Below are 21,036 nucleotides of genomic sequence, written 5' to 3'. Positions count from 1 at the left end.
TAAACCCGGGATGGCAGACACGCGACCTAATCCTCCAGGGCTCATTTCCCAAGAGCTCTCCCCTCGGTGCCATTCCAGACAGTTCTCAGGGACCAGGGAAACCTCTTTACCGCCACGCTCCACCGATGGATGGCTCTGGCGGTTGGAAGTCTTCCTTAGACCCCGCGCGTAGCAACAGCAACAGCTACCACGCACTGAGCGCTCCCTGGCCAAGTGCTCGGCCAAGTGGTTTCTGCCATTCAGGCCTAGGAGAGAGTGGACCCGCTCATTCTCCCTATTTTCCCCGTGGGCAGCTGCGAAACTTCGAGAGGTGGGTGCTGAGAAGGGCTGGTGCCAGAATCTGAAGCCAGGGGACTCCGGAGCTTGTGCTCTGAACCACTGTCACTTTCACCTGCCCATGGCTTGCGGGCCACACTTCTGCTTGTAATCTGGTGATCTTTCTCTTGCTGCTCCAGACCAGCATCCCCAGCCCCCTCATCTGTTTCTTCGATCTGTGGGCTCCAGCCCAAACTATACAGAAGCTATTCTCTGGGGTCTTCGTTTGTTATGTTGTGGGTAAATGCAGGACTTTATGCTGATTTTTAATAGATTTCATCTTGTGGGATCTGACCATTTCCCCACCTCTATTAAGTCTTGGAATTCTGGGTCCAACTTATTAGCGCTCCTTCTGAGCTTTATGGATCTGCAGACTTGAATACCCTAAGTCACTAATTTAAGAAAAAAAAAAAAAAAAAAAAGGTTGAAATGAACAGGGACAGGCCCGTATACACTACTGAAGATTCTCCATCATCGGTTCTATTATCTGCACTCTTAGGGGAAGACTGTCCGATCGATTTTGAATCTATTTAGAAGTACAAACTTCTCCATTGTGGCTGTATGCAGAGACTGGCCTGATGCCTTGTTAAAATCAAGATTCGCTCTATCCCACCAACCTACCAGACCAGTAACCTTTGAGAAAGGGAAAGGTGGCTCATTTGGCGATATTCTTAGAAACCCTGACAGCTCCTGGATCTCCTCTTTATTAGCTATGTGTTTTCAAACATGCAACAACCTGTTCTAGAATTTTGTCAGGGATCAATCAGTACTAACCTTAGGTGCTCGCAGTTTTTACAACCCACCCTTTCCCCTCTATTGAAAAGCAGGTTGTTGGTCCATTTCCAGTCCGTTCACTGCTCCTGCTGTCAGTGAGGTTGTGGACACAAGAGCCAGCAGGGCAGAGGGGAGGGGCCTCATCGAGATGAAACCGCCACCACCAGGACCCTGCCTCTCGTGAGACAGAGATGGACTGGGAAGTCATTGGGGGTACGGGAGGAGGGAAAGTGGCCCCAGAGAGGACAAATGACCCTGGAGAAGTTGGAAGACCTGGCTTGTGCTCACCCCTTAGACCTAAGGTTCTGGATGAGCTTGGGCCTCAGCAAGGCAGTGGCCCCATGTGCATAGAGATGGGGCCACATGTTTCTGGCGAGGACTGAAGAGGCTATGCCCCAGCCTGGCCAGCTGAGCAGCAAGGGACGGACTCCATGGAAGAGGGGAAGGGAGACAGGAGGAAAACCACCCCTTTTTCCATCTCCCTTACACCCTATCCCCTAAGGGTTAACCCCCTACTCCCTCTCCCATCCCCTTCTCTCTTCCCCCGCCCAAACCCCATCTCCCTTTAATCACATCTGATACTGAGCGGCCCAGCAGGAACAAAGAGACCATTTAGAGGATCGGGGCCGAGAAAGTGACCCCGCGCTCTGGGGCGGCCGCCTGGACGCCAGCACAAAGGCGGCATTTCAGAGCTGGAATTTCAGCACCCAACTTGATTAAAGGACTCCACAGGCTTGGAGGAGGGAGGAAGGGGGTGCGAAGTCCACTGCTCCCCGGATTAACCCTTCTTCAGAGTGGCAAGCACCCCTCCCGCCCCCGGGGACGCTCATTACTCCCACTCTGTCCACAGAGCACCCACCCAGGAGACCCTGCCTCTTGCAGAAGTCAGGCAAGCCTGCCCCTCTTCTTCCTGGAAGGGGAGCTGGCAGCAGAATGGAGGGCAAGGCTGGAATATTCAGGGAGCCAACCGTCCCCTCTCTCTCTGTTGGTATCAAGATACACCCTCTTCCTGTCCCCACAAGGGAGAGGGGAAGCAACGTGATTGGTCTTACTGCAAGCTGGGTAAGCAGGGTGAAGAGAACAGGACCCAGGAGAGCCTAGGGCAGAGGAAGGGGAGCTCCAGTCCCGATTTAATGTCATACCTGGAACCCAGGAGCCCTGCTTCCCTGCCCACCATCGTCCCAGTCAAGGTCTGGGAGGAGCACGGGCCCTACACAGAAGGGAAAGGACATCTTCCAGGGGTGGGGAAGGAGAGAGGATGGCGGAGGCGGACCAGAAGGCCACGGGAGGCAGTGTACGGGCGGTGACCTGGGGAGTGGGGACAGGGCTGGGACAGGGGTGGGCAGGTGTTCAGTCCTCGCTCCAGCTGCTGCCTTGCCCAGCAGGGCTCTGCCTGGGGAGGGCGGGAGATCACTGCATCCCCAAGCTTCCTGCTGGGGCACTAGCTCCTGAAAGGGGATCCGAGCCCACGATAAGAGGCTCGAGGCAGGTCCTCAGGAAACAATGGGTGGCTTGATGAGACCTGCTCTGTGATACTCCTGAGAAGGGAGAAGCCCCTGAAGCCAGTCCCCACTGGAAAGGAAATTGGGGGTTTCCGTGGCAACCAGTTCCCTGGGCACAAAGACTCGTCTGTCTGCTGGGAAGGCAGCTGAGGTGTCTCCCTGCAGCAGCCTTTGCGCTGGTGAACAGGGAGATGGAGGGAGGGATGCGGGGGATCCACAAGGAGTAAGGCCCCTGGTGCTTCTTGAGCTGACAGTCACGGGGCCGCAGGAATGGGTGCACCCGCCAGGCAGCAGGGTGCTATCAGGGAAGGAGCGAGGGGGCATCACAGAGAGCTGGAGGCAGAGGGGGATGAAAGGTTGAACGGTTTATTATTTACATGTATAAAGAATGTGAAAATAGAAACTGGGATGAGGCACAGTCAGGAAGATGATTCCAGCTCAGTCGGTGATGATGAGCTCGTCTACCCCCCAGTCTTCATAGCTCCCGTCTGGCAGGTAGCGGCGAATGATGATGGGGATCTTTCGGGCCCTGTGGCAGGGAGAAGTCACAAGTACATGAGGGCTGGTGACCCGAGCTCTATAGCAGAAGGGACACACTGTGTGCAGAATGCAAGGGGAGGGAAGTCGTAGCAGCATCCTCTTAGGACTAGGTGTGGAAAAGAAATTACAATAAAAAGAGAGTTCCTGCGTCCCAGGGACGGTGGCTCTGGAAAGGCTCTGCCATCCGAGGGCTGAAGAGGGGAGGAGGGGAAGTGTGGAGGGATACGGGTAAGGCCAAGTGCAGCAGGAAGAGGGAGATTCTGACAGACAGGAGAGGACCCTGCCTCGTCAAAGCCCTCCCCCTTTGCCTGCCCCCTCCCACCCCCCTGCCTGGCGGGCTGACTCCAGAACAAACTAAGGACCTAGAGGAACAAGAATCTCACCTCCCAGGCAGGGGTGTGGGGCAGAGGTGTGCAGCAGAGAACCTGGGGGATACCTCGCAGGGCTCAGGAGCAGTGAACCACGATCTGGGCGACTTACTTGAGCTCTTTCATGGCGATGAGCAAGGGATCTGTCTCCCCCTCCAGCTCCACCATCACAGGGGCACACATCCTGTAGGTACAGGGACAGGTGTTGGGGGAGAAGGGCCCAGCAGGAAATCAGGGGGCTCACTTCACAGATAGGATCAGATCAGCATCCCAGTCCTCACCTAGAAAGGTCACCTTCCAGGGAGACAGGCAGGCATGGGAGGGTGGGAACGTGTTCAGGGGCGCTGCCATAGTGAGGAGAAGCAAGTGGGAACCAGGAGACTGGATTTAAATTCTGCCTCCAAAGACACACTGAATTTCTCTCCAAATCTCAGTATCCTCATTTGGGAATGGGAGACAGTCCTGCCTCACCTACGACACTAAAACGTTACTAACAAGTTAAGGCTCACTAAGAACCACACGCTGTTCTCAGCTCTTTATGGGGATGACCCCATTCTGAGGTAAGTACTGCTATTATTTCCATGTTACTGATGAGGAAACTGAGGCACAGAGAGATCAGTAATCTGCCAAGATCACACAGCCATCTGAATCCCACTGTGCTGTAGTGCCTCCCACTAATAAGTTCAAGATCCGTAAGTTAAAGATCCATACACTTAAGAAAGGCAGAGCCGACCACAGACTCCTGGGCCCGGCAACCGCGGCAGAGTATTCCAGCACAGAGGAATGGCCAGGCAAAGGCTCGCTCTAACCCAACTCCTCAGGCCTGCCTCAGGGCCCAGCCGGCTCATTTTCCTTCTCTACCTTGGCAACACCCCTCGCCGTCCTACTCTTCCAGCCTCCATACGGGGCCTGCGATCAGGCACGCACCCGCCTACAACCCTCCATGGCGCCCCACGGCCATCAGCCAGAACCCAGTCTGGCTCCTGCTCCTCCTTCTCGGTGCACCTTCTCATGCTACTTGCCTGCACTTATCCCACGTTCCCGCCTTACCAGGCCCCCGTGGCTCCCTGTACACACCCTGCTGTTTCCCTTCTGCATCCTCTTGTAAGCTCTCCCTCTCCCTACAAGCCTGGGAGGGGCTCACATGTCTCCACTCTGGAAATCGTCCGCCCTGAAAATGCTCAGCGCCCTGACTCATTTGACACAAGCTTCTCGATCTCACTGTATTGTAGCTGCTTATTTGAAGTTTTCTGCATTAGACCAGAGCACCTTGTGACCCAGGCCACATGCCCTAACAACAACTGCTCTTCAGAAGAGGCTCTAAAAATGAAGAGGAGGAATGCCAACTCCAGGCCTACCTCCTCTAGGAAGCCACCATTCATGATTTCAGCACAAGTTTACACTAACGGATCCCCAACCTAACAATCACCAGAATTACTAGGAGAGCATGCTAAAAACACAGGCTCGCGGCTCCTGCTCCAGACCCCCTGACTAGCAATTCTGGTGAAGGAGCCCAAGAACCTCCATTTGCAAAGCTTACCAGGTGACAATGATCATCAGCCGGTCTGAGAGCCGCCAGTTTACACAACGTAATTGACTAATCTTATTACTGTTTTGATTTCTGTCACTTCCAAAAGCCCTGAAAATTTCGCAGGGGCAGGGACCAAATGTTTAACTTTCCCTATATCCCCTCTCAAGTATGTAAGTCCTTCCCTACATTTAAAGCTTTAAAAAACGTAGCAAACTGTTTTTCCTAATCTGCCTACACCTTATTTCTTTCAAGATAGGAATAATCCAAGTTCATTCATCCAGCCTTGTGCACACAATGTGCGAATCATGAGTGTGCCCTCAGGTATTATGTCTGCACCAGTGACCCCACAAACTTGGCAACGAGCCTTAGGAAGTGGCTGTGTCAAACATCGGCCACCAGGTGGTGCTAAAAAACCAGAGTGAGACTTCATCCAAAAAATCCAAGAACTATTTGTTCAGCACCAACAAGCTGCAGCATCGCACGCCTGGTACTAGGGGACGAGATCCAGCCCTTGGCTGTCTGAGGGCTCACGGCACGCTGGGAACCACCAGACGGCATCCTAACCCTTAACTGGAAGGGGCACAACAGACCCAACTAAGTTGAACCAAGCTTCTCTCCCAAAGCAAAGCAGGACACGGGTCTTGGTAGCGTGCTGAACGTCCGCCTCCAAACTTTCAAGTGCCCCACCCTGTCCACCAAACGCATGCCGATCCCCTGAACCTGTCATTCAAGGCACCGGTGACATCTTTTCCAGCCCCTTGTGCCCCTAGCTACTTGCCATTCCCCCACCACAATCCACGCTTGCCTGTCTTTCCTCGCACTGTCTCTGGCACCTGGGTCACCCTCAAAACCACCTGCCTTTCCCCATCCCTCTTGAATTCTAATCCTTTCATGAGGCTCTCCCAGTCACCCCTACAACTCCTCCCTTCTCTTTCTCGTGCCTTCTGGAAAGCACTGCTCCCGTCTGCCTTGGGTTCTGGTTATTTGTGAGCCATCTCCCCCAAGGCAGCAAACACCTGGAGGACTGGGCGGGGGAGGGGGGGGCGGGGACTGTGGCCATCTGGAATCATCTTTGCATCCCCACCGGGTGCAAGCACACTACCTCAGTCGGCACTGAAAGACTTTAAGCTTGCGTACGATCATTCTGTTTGTTTGAAAGATAATTGAGACGTTCTTCTTTCTGCTGGATCATTTTTAGCCCAGACAAGCACTGCCCACTGGCAGGTTCTGCAATGATGGAAACGTCCTCTGTCTGCGCTCTCTGTTATGGAGTCCTAGCCACACGTGGCTACTGAGCACCTGAAATGTGGCTAATGAGGCTGAGAACCTGAACTTTTCATTTCACTTCCTCTTACTTAACATAAACGGCCACCTGCGGCAGGCGGCTGCCATAACTGACGGTGCAGACCCACAGGATCCTGACCCAGCGACTATCCCAACTGTCATGCTCAGTGCAGCCCTAATTCCGCCCAGACCAGCCAAGAGTACAAGCAGGCCAGGGAGAGGTCGACTGCTTTAGAGAAGGCGAGGAACAGGGTTACCCACCCATAAAACCCTGTTCGAAGCGCACATGGTGGTCATCTTTACCCCACAGGAGTAAGGGGGATAAAGCCCAGTGCTATTTGAAAACAAATGAGGGAACGCACAGATTAGAATCTCCGTTAGCATCAGCACTCCACAGAGCTGACCCCAGCGTTTCTGGCCAATTCTCCACGATTCCCTACCTGATGCGCCCATCCGACCAGACACCCATCTCCCATACCAGCTTGTAAGACGTTGGGGCGGGGGTTCACTTCCTCAGCCTTGTCTCTCCCTGGGGAGGACACTCTGTAAGAGTATGCAGAGCACGTGTGTCCTCCCTCTGTTCCCGGACTCGCTGCTCCGTAGGAAAGAAGAGTCACTCCCAAGAGGGAGTGTGGGAGGAAAAGCGTCCGTGGCCCAGCGTCGACAGTCCCTGCTCTCCCAAAGCCGCCTGCCTACAGAGAGGGTGCTTTCAGGTCTGTTCGCCCACAGCCTTGGCAGGCAGGCTGGCTGGCCCCTGCAGACACAGGCTCCAGATGCCCACAGTGCCTATGGCCGACAGGGTGAATGTGCAGCCATCGGACATTTTCACGTTCAGATGACAGAATCACCTGTCCACTGGCTAGTTCCTGAACCTTCTCATTCTTCTCCTGGGTTCAAACTTAGGAGAAAGGCAAGGCTGCTCTGTGCTTTCGCTCCTCTAGCCTGGCCTCTACACGGAGGGCCTCCCCACTCCTCTGGGCTGGCGACCGTCCACGTCAGGTCAAGAACCACCTTAAGCCAGACAGGTGCTGCCACAGCAGCCCTGATCCACCAGCCCACGATGGTCTATAGCTCCCTGAACTCACACTTTTTTTTCTTTGTTTTGCTTCACTAACCTAATAGGCACCCAAGTTCTGTACTTTCCTTATGTTTCTATTGGACTGTTATTTGGCTCCTCAGATGTTCACGTCCTATTTCTCCTACTGGATCACCAACTCCCTGAGGGCAGGAGTCTAGAACAGTGCCCGGCACACAGAGACAGCGCCACCGTTGCTTAGCATGTGAGAGCAGGGAGAGTGTTTTCAGGTGCCCGGTGGGCCACATCAATAGCTCGGAAGCCTACTGTGGCCTGACCGACAGAAAAGATCACGAAAGGGCATATACTCACGCGATCTGGAGGGCTCGGGTGCCCAGCACACGGGCTCGCTCATACTTGGTCATATACGGTGTGGTGATTCGCTTCTGGTTGGCCTGTGGTCGCTCTCCAGAGGGGAGGATCTCGACGTTCTCCTGGCCCTCCTGGACGCCAAGACAGAAAAGAGGGAAAGTCTCAGGTGTATTTTCTGGGTTGAGGGGCAGGACGATAATGACAATGATTACAATCCCCCCTACCATTACTGCTTATCACGTGCCAGCATGCACACCTGCAGTTAGTGACACCTCCTTTAATTCTCACGATAACCTTACGTGGTGGGCATTACGGTGCCTGGCTCAGAGCATTAGCTAACTTGGTCAAAGTCTCAGACCTAGTAAAAAAGAAGAACCACGACTGGGATTCCAGAGCCAACTGCCTCATCCGGAAGAGGGAAGCAGATGGCCTGGAGATGGGGTGGCCCCAGAACATTAGCCATATGCCAAGAAGTCCTTCAGCACAGACAAGTCTCTTTAAGCAGGGGGCAAGGAATAAGCACCCCATCTTTCAGACAGGGTAACTGAATCAACAGGTCAAGTGGCTAAAAAGTCAAAGTGAAGGCAAGGATACACAGGCGCTCACGTGTATTCAACAATTACTTATGAAGGATCTGTCATGTGCCAAACATCATAATGGATGATAAGACAGCAAGTGAAGCATTTCTGCTGTCAAAGAATTCACAGTCAGGAGAGGAGACAAGAGTAAACAAAGCAGCAGGTGCTACAAAGGTCGGCAAGTGGACAATGAAGTTCACGAGAAGGTGGGGGGGGACATCAAACTCATGCTGGGGGTTAGGAAGGCTGTCCAGAGACGAAACAAGCAACTCCAGAAGGAGTAGGAGCTGCCAAGCCAACGAGAAAGAGAAGGGCAGTCCAGGTAGGCTGAGTTGCAGGCACAAAAGCACAGCGGTGGGAGACAATGTATGAGTTGTGAAGTATGATTAGAGCAAAAGGTGTGCAAAGGGTTTTAGGCAGGAGAATAAATTCTATAATAAATAAAGAATTAGGGGCGCCTGGCTAGTTCAGTGGATACAGCATGTGAGTCTTGATCTCGAGGTTATGAGCTCGAGCCTCGTGGTGGGTGTAGAGATTACTAAAATAAACATAAAAAAAAGAATTAAGTCAACAAATATTTATTGAGTGCTTACTACGTGTCAGTGTTCTAAGTGCCTGAAATAGAAGAGTAAGACAGATAAAAATTCTTTCCCCTATAGAGCTTGTATTATAAGAGATAACAAAATTAACAAGAAACATACGTGGTATGAAAACTAAAGAGGGGCGCCCGGGTGACTCAGTCAGTTAAGCATCTGACTCTTGATTTCAGCTCAGGTCATGATCTCACGGTTCAGGGGATCGAGCTTTGTGTGAGCTCTGCACTGACAGCATGGAGCCTGCTTGGGATTCTCTCCCCCGCCCCCCCCCCCCAAGTAGATAAATACACTTAAAAAAAAAAAAAAAAGTAAAGGTATCCCTACAGATGCTCTGTTGAGCATATCCTGTAGAGGGTGAGGGCAGAAGCAGACCGTAGAGGAAGACGAGTAGTGAGCAATCAGGTAGGCAGGTAAGAGAAACTGTGGCAGCAGAATGGCCAGTCCAGCAGAGTGGTGGGAGACTGACGGCAGGGAAGGCAGTAACACATTTCCGCAGCAAAGTGAGTGAAGCGGAATAAAGACCTCAGCCAGGCTGAAGCACTGAGAATGGAGAAACAGCAACAGGGCTGGACCACGTGTAGGAGGCAAAATCAACCAGACAGGGATGGTAGGGGACCAGGACAGGGGAGGACGTTTCTGGCTCAGCGAATAGGTAGCCGAGAGTGCCGTGCAGAAGAAAGAGAAAATCCAAAAACGGGGGCTTCAGCTTCCAAGCCTAAAATAATTGAGGGATCACTCCCTTTCCAGGAGCCATAAAGCACTTCCGCCATCAGTCACGGCACAGAAAGCCCAATGTCATTCATGAAATTCGTAACCCCTCCACCTGGCGACACAAGTCAGAAGCCTGGAGGTCACCCTTGTCACCTCCCACTTTCTTAGTTCCATCTCCAATCCACCAAATAATACCTCTTTTGTCCATTTTCTTATCACTTACATTACCAGCAGCCAAGTCCAAGCCACGGGTTTCTCGCCTAGATGGAGAGACCCTCAAGGTCTCTGTCTTTAACTCCCGCTCCTCCCCAACTCACTCGTCACTCTGACGCCAGAATGCCCTTTCTAAAGTGTACACGGGATAGTGCCACTCCCCGGCTCAACACTTGTCGGTGGGAGCGCCTGGCTGGCTCAGTCTGTAGAGTACAACTCTTGATCTCAAGGTTGTGGGTTTGAGCCCCACAGCCCCACACTGGGTGTAGGGATTACTTTAAAAAAAAAAATTTGGGGCGCCTGGGTGGCGCAGTCGGTTAAGCGTCCGACTTCAGCCAGGTCACGATCTCGCGGTCCGGGAGTTCGAGCCCCGCGTCAGGCTCTGGGCTGATGGCTCAGAGCCTGGAACCTGTTTCCGATTCTGTGTCTCCCTCTCTCTCTGCCCCTCCCCCGTTCATGCTCTGTCTCTCTCTGTTCCAAAAATAAATAAACGTTGAAAAAAAAAAATTTAAAAAAATAAACAAATAAATAAATTTAAAAATATTTTAAAAAACCACAACACGTGGTGGCTTCTAAGTGCCTTTAGGCTATAAAATCCTGCCTGATGTGGGCCCTTACCTCTCCAGCTTTATCCCAGATCACTCTCCCCAGGGCTCCTTAAGTAAACCCTGCCCATAGGGCACCTAACACATAACAAACAATCAACACACGCTTGCTGAATGAATGAAGGTGATATTTCACGCATCAGTAAACCGACTGCCCCCAAAGCCACAGGCTATGGCCCACCCTGTAGGACTTTTCCTCCACCCAGGACTGGAACACTGCTCACTCTAACTGGGGGTGCTTGTGGCAGGGGATGTGACCCGCAAGAGGCAGATGCATTCAGGCGATTATCACCTGCCGGGTTATTTGGCAGCTTGGACTGCAGAAAAGGGGAGTCCACAGCTAAATACTGACCTCCTCGGCATTCTCCAAGTCACCTAGCCCTTCATCCTCCTCCACATCATCAAAGTCATCACCATCAAAACTGTACAGGAAGAAGAGGGCAGTTAGTTGGAGCATCACTTACTAGAATCAAAGGCAGCAGAGGGGCGCCTGGGTGGCTCAGTCGGTTAAGCATCCGACTTCGACTCAGGTCATGATCTCACGGCTTGTGAGGTCAAGCCCTGCATCAGGCTCTGTGATGACAGCTCAGACCCTGGAGCCTGCTTCAGATCTTGTTTGTCTGTCTGTCTGTCTGTCTCTCTCTCTCTCTCTCTCTCCCCCTCCCCCGCTCAGACTCTGTCTCTCAAAAATAAACAAATGTTAAAAAAAATTTTTTTAAAGACAGCAGATACCCGTATCTCACTCAGTATGTAGAACTGACTCAATAAATAACTACTTAATGAGTGAATCAAACTTCTTTTCCATTTTACTTCCATCCTTACCCCCATCAGCCCCCAAATTTTGCTAGGACTCACTCATCATCACTGTTTCTCTACTGGATCATTCCCATCAACATATAAACATGTAGTTAGTTTCCCGTCTTAAAAAATAAACAAAACTTATTTCGCTTGTACCCCCCCACCGAGCCCTATGTCCATGCTCCTCTTGGGAGCCAAATTCATGAAAGCTGTCCCTCTTCTGTCTCCAGTTGTGTCATAATCTCACGCCAGCAAGGCTTTCACCTCCACAGTTCTAGCAAAACCAGCCTTCTCAAGTTCATTAATGGCTGCCACGTTGCTAAATCCAATGGACAAGTCTTGTTCTCCTTTAGCTGAATCTCTCAGTTGGCACACCAGACCACCCCCCCACACACACACACACACTCCCCAGCTCAATACTCTGCCCTCACTTAACTACAAGGACACCTCTCTCTTGGGGTTCCCCCACCTCACTGGCTGTCCCATCTCAGTCTCCTATGCTGGTTTCCCCCTCTCTTCCCCACAGGCACTCAATGCTGGAATGCCCTAACCGTCCCCAACTATCTCTTCTTCTCTACCGACACTCCCCTGAGGTTTTCACCTGATTCTCAGTTTTGACTAAAACACAGTATACTCTATTTCATATACACACTGCCGATGACTCCACTATTTTCATCTTCATAAGACGCCATCTCCTCCGACCCCACGTATCAGGAAATCTTTGGGCTCTACCTTCAACATCGATCCAGAATTCAACACCACCTGCCGTCACCACCTCTCCTAGTGCCACCCCAGTCCAAGCCACGACCTTCTCACCGGGATTCCTGCAACCCTTCCAGACCTTTACCACCCCCCGAGTCTCGCCAGACTCTCCCCTGGACTCCTTCTCTACTACGTACGTCTACCACGTACTCTCACACGACCCTGCATTATCTGTTTATGGGCCTGTCCCCTCTTCTAGAAAGGGCGCCCCCGGGGACGAGAGACTATGCCTAGTTCACCTCAATACTCTCGTTACAAGACACGGAGCCCGGCTCGCTGGAAGTCGGCTGAAAGACCTTTTTCACTGTTCCTCGAGCCGGGCCTCTGGATGGATCTTTCCTCCCGGCCCCCCGCCCTTCTCCCCCGCAGCTCCGCGGGCCCACTCAGCACCCGCAGTCCCCTCAAGACACTGCCCCTCGAGCCTGGCTCCTCGGCCTCCTTCGACCCAGGCTCCCGCTTCACCCGCCCCTTCCCAAGCTCCCGCACTCACTTGTCCTCGTTATCTGACATGACGCCGGCGCCGCAGCGACCCCACTCCGCGCCAGGGACCCGCGCGGACACCCGAAAACAGCGCGCCTCCGCCTCGAACGGCGCCACGCGTGCTCTGCGCCTGCGCCCTGACCCAGAGGCAAGTACTTCCGGTAGGCAGGCCGAAGCCGTAACTGTGCGCACGCGCCGGGAGGCGTGTGCCCGTTCCCATGGTAGCCGGAGCCGCTGGGGGCGGGCTCTAGTCGCTGAGATCCGGAGGGTTTCGCGCGGGGTCCAGGCGCCGCACAACCGCCGCGGGGCGGTGGTTACGGTCTCGCGAGCCCAGCTGCTCCCTTTGGGGAGGAGGCACCAGCGGGGTCTTACTTTAGGGTGAGGTTTCCATTTTGGTTTGTCCCCCAACGGGCTCTGTCCGGACCACGGCTTATCCTAACCTCCCCTTTCCGCCAGAGAGGGCTTTCCTGCCACAGGCGTCGGGTCAGGATGAGGTCTCCGTTCATGTGTGAGGATCTGCCTGTTTTTCTGTTCGGGGAGGGGGGGGGGGGGGGGTAAAGGGCACTATCGCGATACTGACGGCAACGAGTCACGTTTTTGCTGAGACTCGACCCCCGCTCCCGGACTTTGGGTGGCGTCGAGGAGGTTGGGGGCACGGGAGCAGAAATTGGGCCTGGGAGACAGGGGTTGTCATTGCGTTTTTCCCTCCTCAGGGCCCTTCCATGGCTTCCCAGGAAAGGGTGGAGGCAGTGACCAAAGGAACAGGGTTCTGGCGCTGCTCCAAGCCAGCCACTTACACCCCCGGGACCTGCAAGCTGCTCAGAGGTCAGTGTGTTTAAAGGACCGGAGAAGAGTGGTGGTAGCAGGTACCCTCTGTAACTCAGTTATCCCTTACATGATCTGTGCTTAGCAATTGCTACTTTTATTTTACAGATAAGAAGCCTGGGGTTCAGAAAGGTTTGGGGATCCTACAACTTGCAAGTGGCCAAAAGTCAAAGAAATAAGAATTTTGAAGTGATTAACTCCTGCGCATCCCTTAGATCACGCTTTCAATTTCCCCAGGGCAGCCTGATCTCCTCCCCACCCACCACCACAGTGGAACCAACAGTTCCCTGCTTTCACACTACCAAATACCCTTTCCCTCAATGGACAACACAACCTGGAGTCAGATATTTAGTTGTCTCCCACTGGATTAATATTCATCTACCCCTCTAGATCACGAACTCCATTAGGGCAGGGATTGTGCCTGTTTGGGCTCAGGATTGTAGCTCCAGCACCTGGCACATGCTTAATAAAATACTGTCCATTGGTTCACTCACTCAACAACAAAAAAAATTTTAAACCTGCTTAATGTGCTTTAGACATTGTTCTAAGTGCCAGAGTCACAGCAGTTAAAAAGAAAAGAACAAAAAAATGGAGCGCTTGGGTGGCTCAGTCAGTTAAGCGTCCGACTTCGGCTCAGGTCATGATCTCGCGGTCCGTGAGTTCGAGCCCCGCGTCGGGCTCTGTGCTGACAGCTCGGAGCCTGGAGCCTGTTTCAGACTCTGTGTCTCCCTCTCTCTCTCTGACCCTCCCCCATTCATGCTCTGTCTCTCTCTGTCTCAAAAATAAATAAACGTTAAAAAAGTTTAAATTAGTAATAAAAGAAATGAAAAGAAAAAAAACAGCAAAAATCTTTCTCATGAGCTCATATTCTAGTAGGAGTGACAGTAAGTATATAGAATTTCAGTGATAGTAAGTTACAGAAAAAACAATGAAGCAGGAAAGGGAGGGAATGAATACTGAGGTGCGGAATGGGGTTAGGAGGGGATACAATTTTACACTAGAATAAGGTGAGATGAAGGGCTGTGTCTGCCGTCCGGGAGACCTCATAGCGGTGCTTTACCTTTGCAGTGATGATGAAGGAATCCAAACTGACAAACTTCCAACAGCGACACATCATGGACACCATGAAAAGTAAGAGGCAATCCGCAGAGGCTTCCTGGGCGGAGGGACTCTGGACCACACTTTTAATGCTCCTCCATATTCAGGGGGTTGGGGATCTCGTTTAAAAGGACCAGGGGCACCTGGGTGGCTCAGTGGGTTGAGCGCCTGACTTCGGCTCAGGTCATGATCTCACGGTTCACGAGTTCAAGCCCCACATCAGACTTACTGCCGTCAGCGCAGAGCCCCCTTCAGAGCCTCTGTCCCTGTCTCTCTGCCCCTTCCCTGCTTGGGCTCTCAGAAAGAAAAAAAATCTCTTAAAGACCACAAAAAGGGTTACCTGGGTGACTAGGTTGGTTAAGCGACTGACTCTTGGTTTCAGCTCAGGTCCATCAGGCACCACGCTGATAGCCTGGAGTCTGCTTGGGATTCTCTCTCTCCCTCTCTCTCTCTCTCTGCCCCTCCCTGGCTCGCTTGCTCACTCTCGCTCTCTCGCTCGCTCTCTCTCAAAATAAATAAATAAGCTTTTAAAAATTCTATTAAAAAAAAAAAAGGCCAAAAAAATTGAATAGTATTTTTGACCCTCGCTCCTGGGGAATTGATCGTTCAGGGCCTTTGTTTCTTTCTGGGACACGGGTCCGAGCACAACAACAAGCCTCTTGCCATCTGTCTCCAGCCGTCCTTCCAAGAGATCACAGCCCAGCTGAGGCGTCCTGCCCGACCAAAATAGTCTCCGCGTGGTCATGTCTGCAGTCTGTTACACACATACCATATGAGCTCTCCAGAGGAAAGGACTGTGTGTCTTACTCCTGCTTTTATTCATTCACAGCTTAGTTAGTAGAAGCAAGACAAGTGGCAGGATTCCAACAGAGGAGGAGTATGCAAAGGCCTCCCACCGCTCACCTCTGACTACTCATGGTGTTAGTTATTTTTAAGGAAAACAACAAAGTGTAAGTACATGGGCACGGTAGCAAGGTGCGCCCGGAGATCTGGAAAACTACCCTGCTTTCTGAGGTCTCACTGAATCAGCATTTAATGGCTGGGAACAGAGACCTGTGAAGTTGCCTCTGAGAGAGAGAACGTCAGAACCTTCTCTGCTGAACCTACCAGAAGTGATTGCCTTACGTACGGAAGAGGGTGCCTGTGGGAGGGCACCCGAGCAGCCACAGAAGCGAAGGGAAGAGAGTGTCAGAGAGGCGAATGTTAGCAGTGCCGGTCCAGCAGTGGCCAGGGGACTTATTGGGGACAAGGACGGCCCAGGCTGTCAGAGCCTGGTGCCTTCACACATCTGCATCATGTAACTCTATCTCCGCACTCAGCAATCCACTAATAATCTGGTGGCCCCTCTAGCAGGACTGCAAAGAGAATGTGCTAGAAATTCCAATAAATTCCAGGAAACGAAGGACTATGTCCGCCTTGTTCACCGCAGGACCCCCAGCACCTAGGTGCTCGATATTTACTGAAGGACTGATTTCATTAGGCAAGTAACTGGTTTGCCTGCCTGACAGTCTTACTCTCCTAAGTTTTCTTTTTAAAAACTTGTCTCCAGACATTCATTTGTGTTGGGTCTGCTTTCTTCTGGAATCCCGTCTCTTTTTCTCTCCTCTTAACCAAATCCTACTTGTGTTGAGGCTTCATTCAAATTCTGTTGCTAGCCACAAATTCCTCTCCTTCACCCGACCTCCCAGAGTTACTCAGGCCATAATCACCTGCTGAGGGTAGGCCGGGGGATGGGACGGCACACCGCACCGGACAGGCGGAAGGAGGGAGTGGAGGCAGCAGGAGGGGCATTCTGGGAAGCACCGCGTCTCTCCAGAGAAGAGCAGGAAGGCCGTGGTGTGGCTCTAGGTAGAGGGTGTGAGAAGGGGCTGGTTTGTGGGGAGAAATGGCATCTCCATCTTCCAGGCCTATGGGACAGACAGCTCAGAATCATCCCTGACTCCTCCTCGTCTTTCTCCCCGACCCCACATCCAACCCGTCAGCGTGGGTCCGCTTGACCTTCAAACCGTATCCTGACTCTGACCACCTCTGCCCCGGCCCCCCCCCCCCCCCCCCCCCCCCCGCCCACGGTACTTTCAGCAGCAACCAAAGGGTCATGTGACTCCTCTGCTCCAAACCCTCCGATGGTTTCCCACCTCAAAGCAAAAGCCAGTTGATTTGGGCTCAGGTCACGATCTCACGGTTCGTGAGCTCGAGCCCGGAGGCGGGCTCGGCGCTGACAGCACGGAGCCTGCTTGGGATTCTCTCCCGTCTCCCTTCCTCTCTGCCTCTCCCCTGCTCTCATGTGCTCACTCTCTCTCAAAAAGAAGTAAACATTAAAAATAAACAAACATTAAAAAAGAAAAAGTAAAAGCTGGTCTTTCCGGAGGCCTGCAGGTCCCTGAACTTCTCTTGCCCTCCCTGACCTCTGACCTCTGCTCCCACTATACTCCTGCCTCGCTCACTCCATTCCTGGGCCCCTAGCCTCTGGCTGTTGCTCAGACATTCCAGGCGCGTGACCACCTCACGGCCTTTGCTCTGGCTGTTCTTTCTGCCCGAAATGCTCTTCCCCAAAATATCTGCACGACAGAGCAACTCACCATTTTGGGGGCTGACCTCATCATGAGGCCTTCCCTGCCTCCCCTCTTTAAAATTGTAAATTCTGCTCTGACCTCCTCTGTTCCATCCCTGTACCGTCACTAACCAACTATGTATTTTACTTACTCATCATCCACACTCCTCCGACCCCAAATGCAAGTGCCATGAGGGGACTTTGTCTTACGTACCACTTTACCCCCAGTGTCCTAGGCCTGGCACAGAGCAGATACTCGGTACGTATTTGCTGGGTGGGTGATAGAAGACTGGAAAAGGTGGAAGAGGTAGATGGGGGGGCCAGATCAAAACAATGCAGGGGAGGGGCTTCTCCGAGCTGGGCTTTGGAGCAGTTGAGAGCAGGGGCCAGTCAACCAGGTAGGAGGTGAGACACTTGGCTGGCCTGGAGGGGGATCCCCAGATCTGGGCCGAGACAGCAGGGAAGGACAGTCAGGGGGACTGGTGTGTATCACCATCGAAACCATCCCTCCCTGCCTAGAGACCAAGCAGGTTTTAGGAATCCGCCTATAGAAATAAAAGCAGCAGTCTAGAAGCTTGATGCACAAGAATGTTTATTGCAGCATTGTTTGAAGTAGCAGGAAAAAAAAGAAAAGGAAACAGCCTGAGTTTCTGAAATTAAAAGACTAGCTGAATAAATAATGTATCCATTCTACGAACTAGTATATAGCTATAAAAAATAAGTTCTGTATAAATGAAGTGATCTGGAAAACTGTCCATGATCAATTGTTAAGTGAAGAGCCAATTACTGAATATAATACAGTATGATCCAGTGTTTGAAAAACGAAGCTCATATATGCACACATATCTTTGAACATGTTTGTATTAACATCAAAAAGTTTGGAACGAGACCACCAGATTAGAAGTTGCTCATTATGGGGTAGGGGTGGGGGACTGGAGGGGAGAAGGGAAGACTTCTATACTGTTTAACTGCTTGTAACAGGCAGGTATGACTTTTATAAATTAAAAAAAAAAAAAAAAAAAAAGCCAGGTGGGTCCCCCTCCACCTCGAACCTTCCTTTCCCAGGAGGAGACACTCTGCCCCTCCAGTGCAGCCCAACATCCAGCCAGAGGGTCTTGCCTCCCAAACAGCCGGCCTCGGCCATGTACCTGCCTCCCATCCTGGTGGCCCGGCCCCACCTCCGGCCTGCCAGTGTGTGCCAAGCCGGCGGGGCCTATAGCCGGGAACCATTCAAGCCTCAAGCCACCCGTAAGTGAGAGGGCCTCGAGAGCCCCTCTTCCACCTCCCTCCCCAAGCGGCCCGTAGGGCAGGGCAAGTGTCTAACCAAATTCTCTCACTGTTTGTACTAATGTACTTGAGCCTGGGCACCTGTTAGCTTGGGGGTGTTCAGGGTGTAGAGGAAACCGGTGAACCGGTCCTTTTTCATTTTTTTTAGAATTCTGTAATGATTAACTAGAGTCCACCAGTCCCTGACGAGTGTTTGGCTGTCAGATCTCAGGGCCCCTGCTCTCTTAAGGTCACACAGTCCCACACAGTAGGCACGCCAACCTACTTCCTGGAGCCTTTTGTCTCGCTCCCTACCTGGCATCCGGTGTAGCTCTTGACCCAGACCTGCCGACAGCTCCACGTGGCCTCTACACGCAGGCCGCCTCCACGGCGACCACAGTTTTCTTAGCCTCGCTCTGCACCAGAGCGTGTGGGTCCTGACCTTAGTTCTTTCGGCCCTTCCCCCTCCCGCCTGTCTGGACAGGACAAACTCAGGGGTTCCCGGGGTTCAAGGTGCCGGGACCCCGGAACAAGCATGCCCAACCAGGAGCTCAGACCACGAGTGGGGTGCCTCGCCTGCCTTAACTAGGCCATTTCTGGGCCCTGTAGGAGATCTGGAGAAAGAGAAGCGAAGACTCCAAAACATTTTTGCCACTGGGAAGGACTCCGAGGAACGGAAAAGGAAGCCCCCTCCGGTGCGACAGGAGGACCCAGCCCCTGAGCTGGACCGGTTTGAAGAATGTAAGCCACCGGTGGGCCACCTAGGCCGGGAAGGTGGGCAGAGGGGTCCACAATCAGGGGGGATGGAGAGTAACCCTGAGGGCCAACGAGTGGGGAACACGGACCGCAGAAACGCTTCCTCTCCCCAAGGGAGCAACCCGTTGTCCCCGCTACCCCTCCCGGGAGCCTGGCGGCCCCCGTTGCCCTGTACACTGACGGCCCTTCTCCCCTGTCCAGTGGTAAAGGAAATCCAGGACAGGAAAGAATTCCTGGCTGACATGGAGGCGCTGGGACAGGCCAGACAGTACCGAGGGATCATCCTTTCGGAGATCTCCCAGGTAGAAGCCACAGGGAAGGGGGGGAGAGGGTCTGCCGTGCGTGCGCAGCATGAGACGTGAGTGGACAGGGCACCCGTGGCCCAGGTTTGGGGCTCCTCGGGTTCCGGCCCTGAATCCCAGCTTTCCCCGATGCCCTTTGCAGAAACTGCGCGAAATGGAAGACATTGACCACAAGAGGAGTGAGGAACTTAGGAAGGCTCTTGCCACCCCTTGATCTGCCTCCAGAGACAGGAGCAGAGTAGCCCAACCTGGACCACTGGAGCCCCACCCCATCGCCAAGCAGGCTCCCCCGCCCCCCCCCCCATCAGCCCACCTACCCTGGCCTTCAGCCACGTCAAATGGCCACACGGCACTGCCCTGGCCCGGGGAACCCTGGGCACACGCAGCACCCTAGAAAATGGCCCAATCTCCGAGAATGAGCTGATTCTCCTCAAGGCTCTGCCCAGGGAGCCTGGGTCGGCTGAGCCACTGAGACCGACAGTCACAGTCACAGACATGCCCAGCACACACCACACACATAAGCACACACGACTTGGGAGTCTTTTCTCGGGGAAAGAGCCCACATACAGTGAAGGCGAGGCCCAATCACACCCTCTTTGCCACGTGTCAGAGGGCATCCCACGGGCCCCTTCCTCCCCACCGAGCACCCCGTGTGTCCTACGCATTTGCTTTTCAGAACCCAGGAATGAATGGAAGCCCTTTCGACCTACCTGTCTTAGGACCTACTTATTTGACTTCTTACAGCCTCGGGCAAATGTTTAACGACTACCATTAACTGGCCAGTAAGACACCTCTGCCCTAGGTCATCACACGCACTGTTTTGTTTTCAGAGGGAAGGCTTATGTGTTCCAGGAGTTGGGACTTTTCAAGCCCGGATGGTTTTTAGCCATTTGCACGTCTCAAGTGGAAATGAGAACCAACCCCTCTTGAACACCCCATGGCCGGGCACCATGGCAGGTGCTGAATTTCACTTGGTCCGTTTGCTCAATAAAGCCCTGGGACGGTTTGCTACCCACTCTGTGAAATCTGAGGCTCCCCGGGACACCGTAACCAAGGTCATTCAACTCAAGTAGCCCACTAAGGGTTAGAAGTTAGTTCTCGGTCTTTCCGCTAAACCCGCGGCCCACCGAGACACAAGGGTGGGAGACAGACCAAAAGAGCCCGGCTTTGGAGCTCCGATCCCAGCCTGTGCTCTGCGAGCCTGGGCAGCACCCCAGACTCCGCTCCGACTGCTCATCGGCGAAGCCCTGCCTCAGAGGGCTACGGAGACCTCCGACCACAAGAACAGCCCCCCAGGCCTGGCACACAGCACACGGACGTCCCCATTTCTTCTCACAGCCACGAGCCCTACATTCTCCGGTATTCTGACACTTTCCTGTCCCCACACGTCAAGATATTTTGGAAATTTAGGCCCCTCTTCCTACCCATGGGTCCCGTCCCCATGCCTTAACAAAATTCCCCTTTTCACCCCCCCAAAATTTTTTTTTGGCAATTTCAACCAACACTCCCACCTGGAGGGATGCACATCATCCTACAGGCCACATACATGACCCAAGCTTTGGGTTGCAGAACCAACATGGCCCCGTAGCCCCAAACAGGTAAGTAGAAGGGGCCAGATGAAGGGCTGGCTCAGGAACATTTCCATGGGAGGCCTGTGTCCACACACCCTCCAGAACCTGAGGGCAGAGGGTATAATATGACAAGGACAGCTGTCCTCCACCTCAAAGGGCCCCTCACATAGCCCAGAGGCAGCAAACTGGAGAATGCCAGGACAAGTTTGGCCACCCGTGACAA

General features: G+C 53.0%; 2 protein-coding genes across 6 annotated transcripts; one reads left to right on the top strand and one right to left on the bottom strand.

Annotated features, from left to right (window-relative positions):
• Nucleotides 1-2,941: 2,941 nt before the first annotated feature.
• On the bottom strand, nt 2,942-12,596 carry POLR2F (RNA polymerase II, I and III subunit F). Its single transcript, XM_043562554.1, has 5 exons — nt 12,455-12,596; nt 10,757-10,826; nt 7,702-7,832; nt 3,612-3,683; nt 2,942-3,120 (listed from the first exon to the last, which is right to left on the bottom strand). Exons 1-5 carry the CDS (start codon nt 12,472-12,474, stop codon nt 3,030-3,032), a joined length of 384 nt encoding a protein of 127 aa, XP_043418489.1. The 5' UTR covers nt 12,475-12,596; the 3' UTR covers nt 2,942-3,029.
• An 80-nt stretch (nt 12,597-12,676) lies between these two features.
• CB4H22orf23 (chromosome B4 C22orf23 homolog) lies at nt 12,677-19,743 on the top strand. Of its 5 annotated transcripts, none has more exons than XM_043562550.1 (7): nt 12,677-12,798; nt 13,158-13,269; nt 14,338-14,400; nt 17,984-18,166; nt 18,794-18,925; nt 19,142-19,242; nt 19,385-19,743. In XM_043562550.1, exons 2-7 carry the CDS (start codon nt 13,167-13,169, stop codon nt 19,454-19,456), a joined length of 654 nt encoding a protein of 217 aa, XP_043418485.1. In that variant the 5' UTR covers nt 12,677-12,798; nt 13,158-13,166; the 3' UTR covers nt 19,457-19,743. The 5 variants fall into 5 exon arrangements, with proteins under 5 accessions (XP_043418485.1, XP_043418484.1, XP_043418483.1 ...); XM_043562549.1 differs by having other exon boundaries at nt 12,681-12,822; XM_043562548.1 differs by lacking the exon at nt 12,677-12,798 and adding an exon at nt 12,861-12,952 and having other exon boundaries at nt 13,158-13,310.
• The last annotated feature ends 1,293 nt before the right edge of the window (nt 19,744-21,036 follow it).

Source organism: Prionailurus bengalensis, chromosome B4, assembly GCF_016509475.1.
Source record: "Prionailurus bengalensis isolate Pbe53 chromosome B4, Fcat_Pben_1.1_paternal_pri, whole genome shotgun sequence".
NCBI lineage: Eukaryota > Metazoa > Chordata > Mammalia > Carnivora > Felidae > Prionailurus > Prionailurus bengalensis.
Note: the sequence above shows the minus strand (reverse complement) of the source record. Positions and strands in the feature narration are given on the sequence as shown.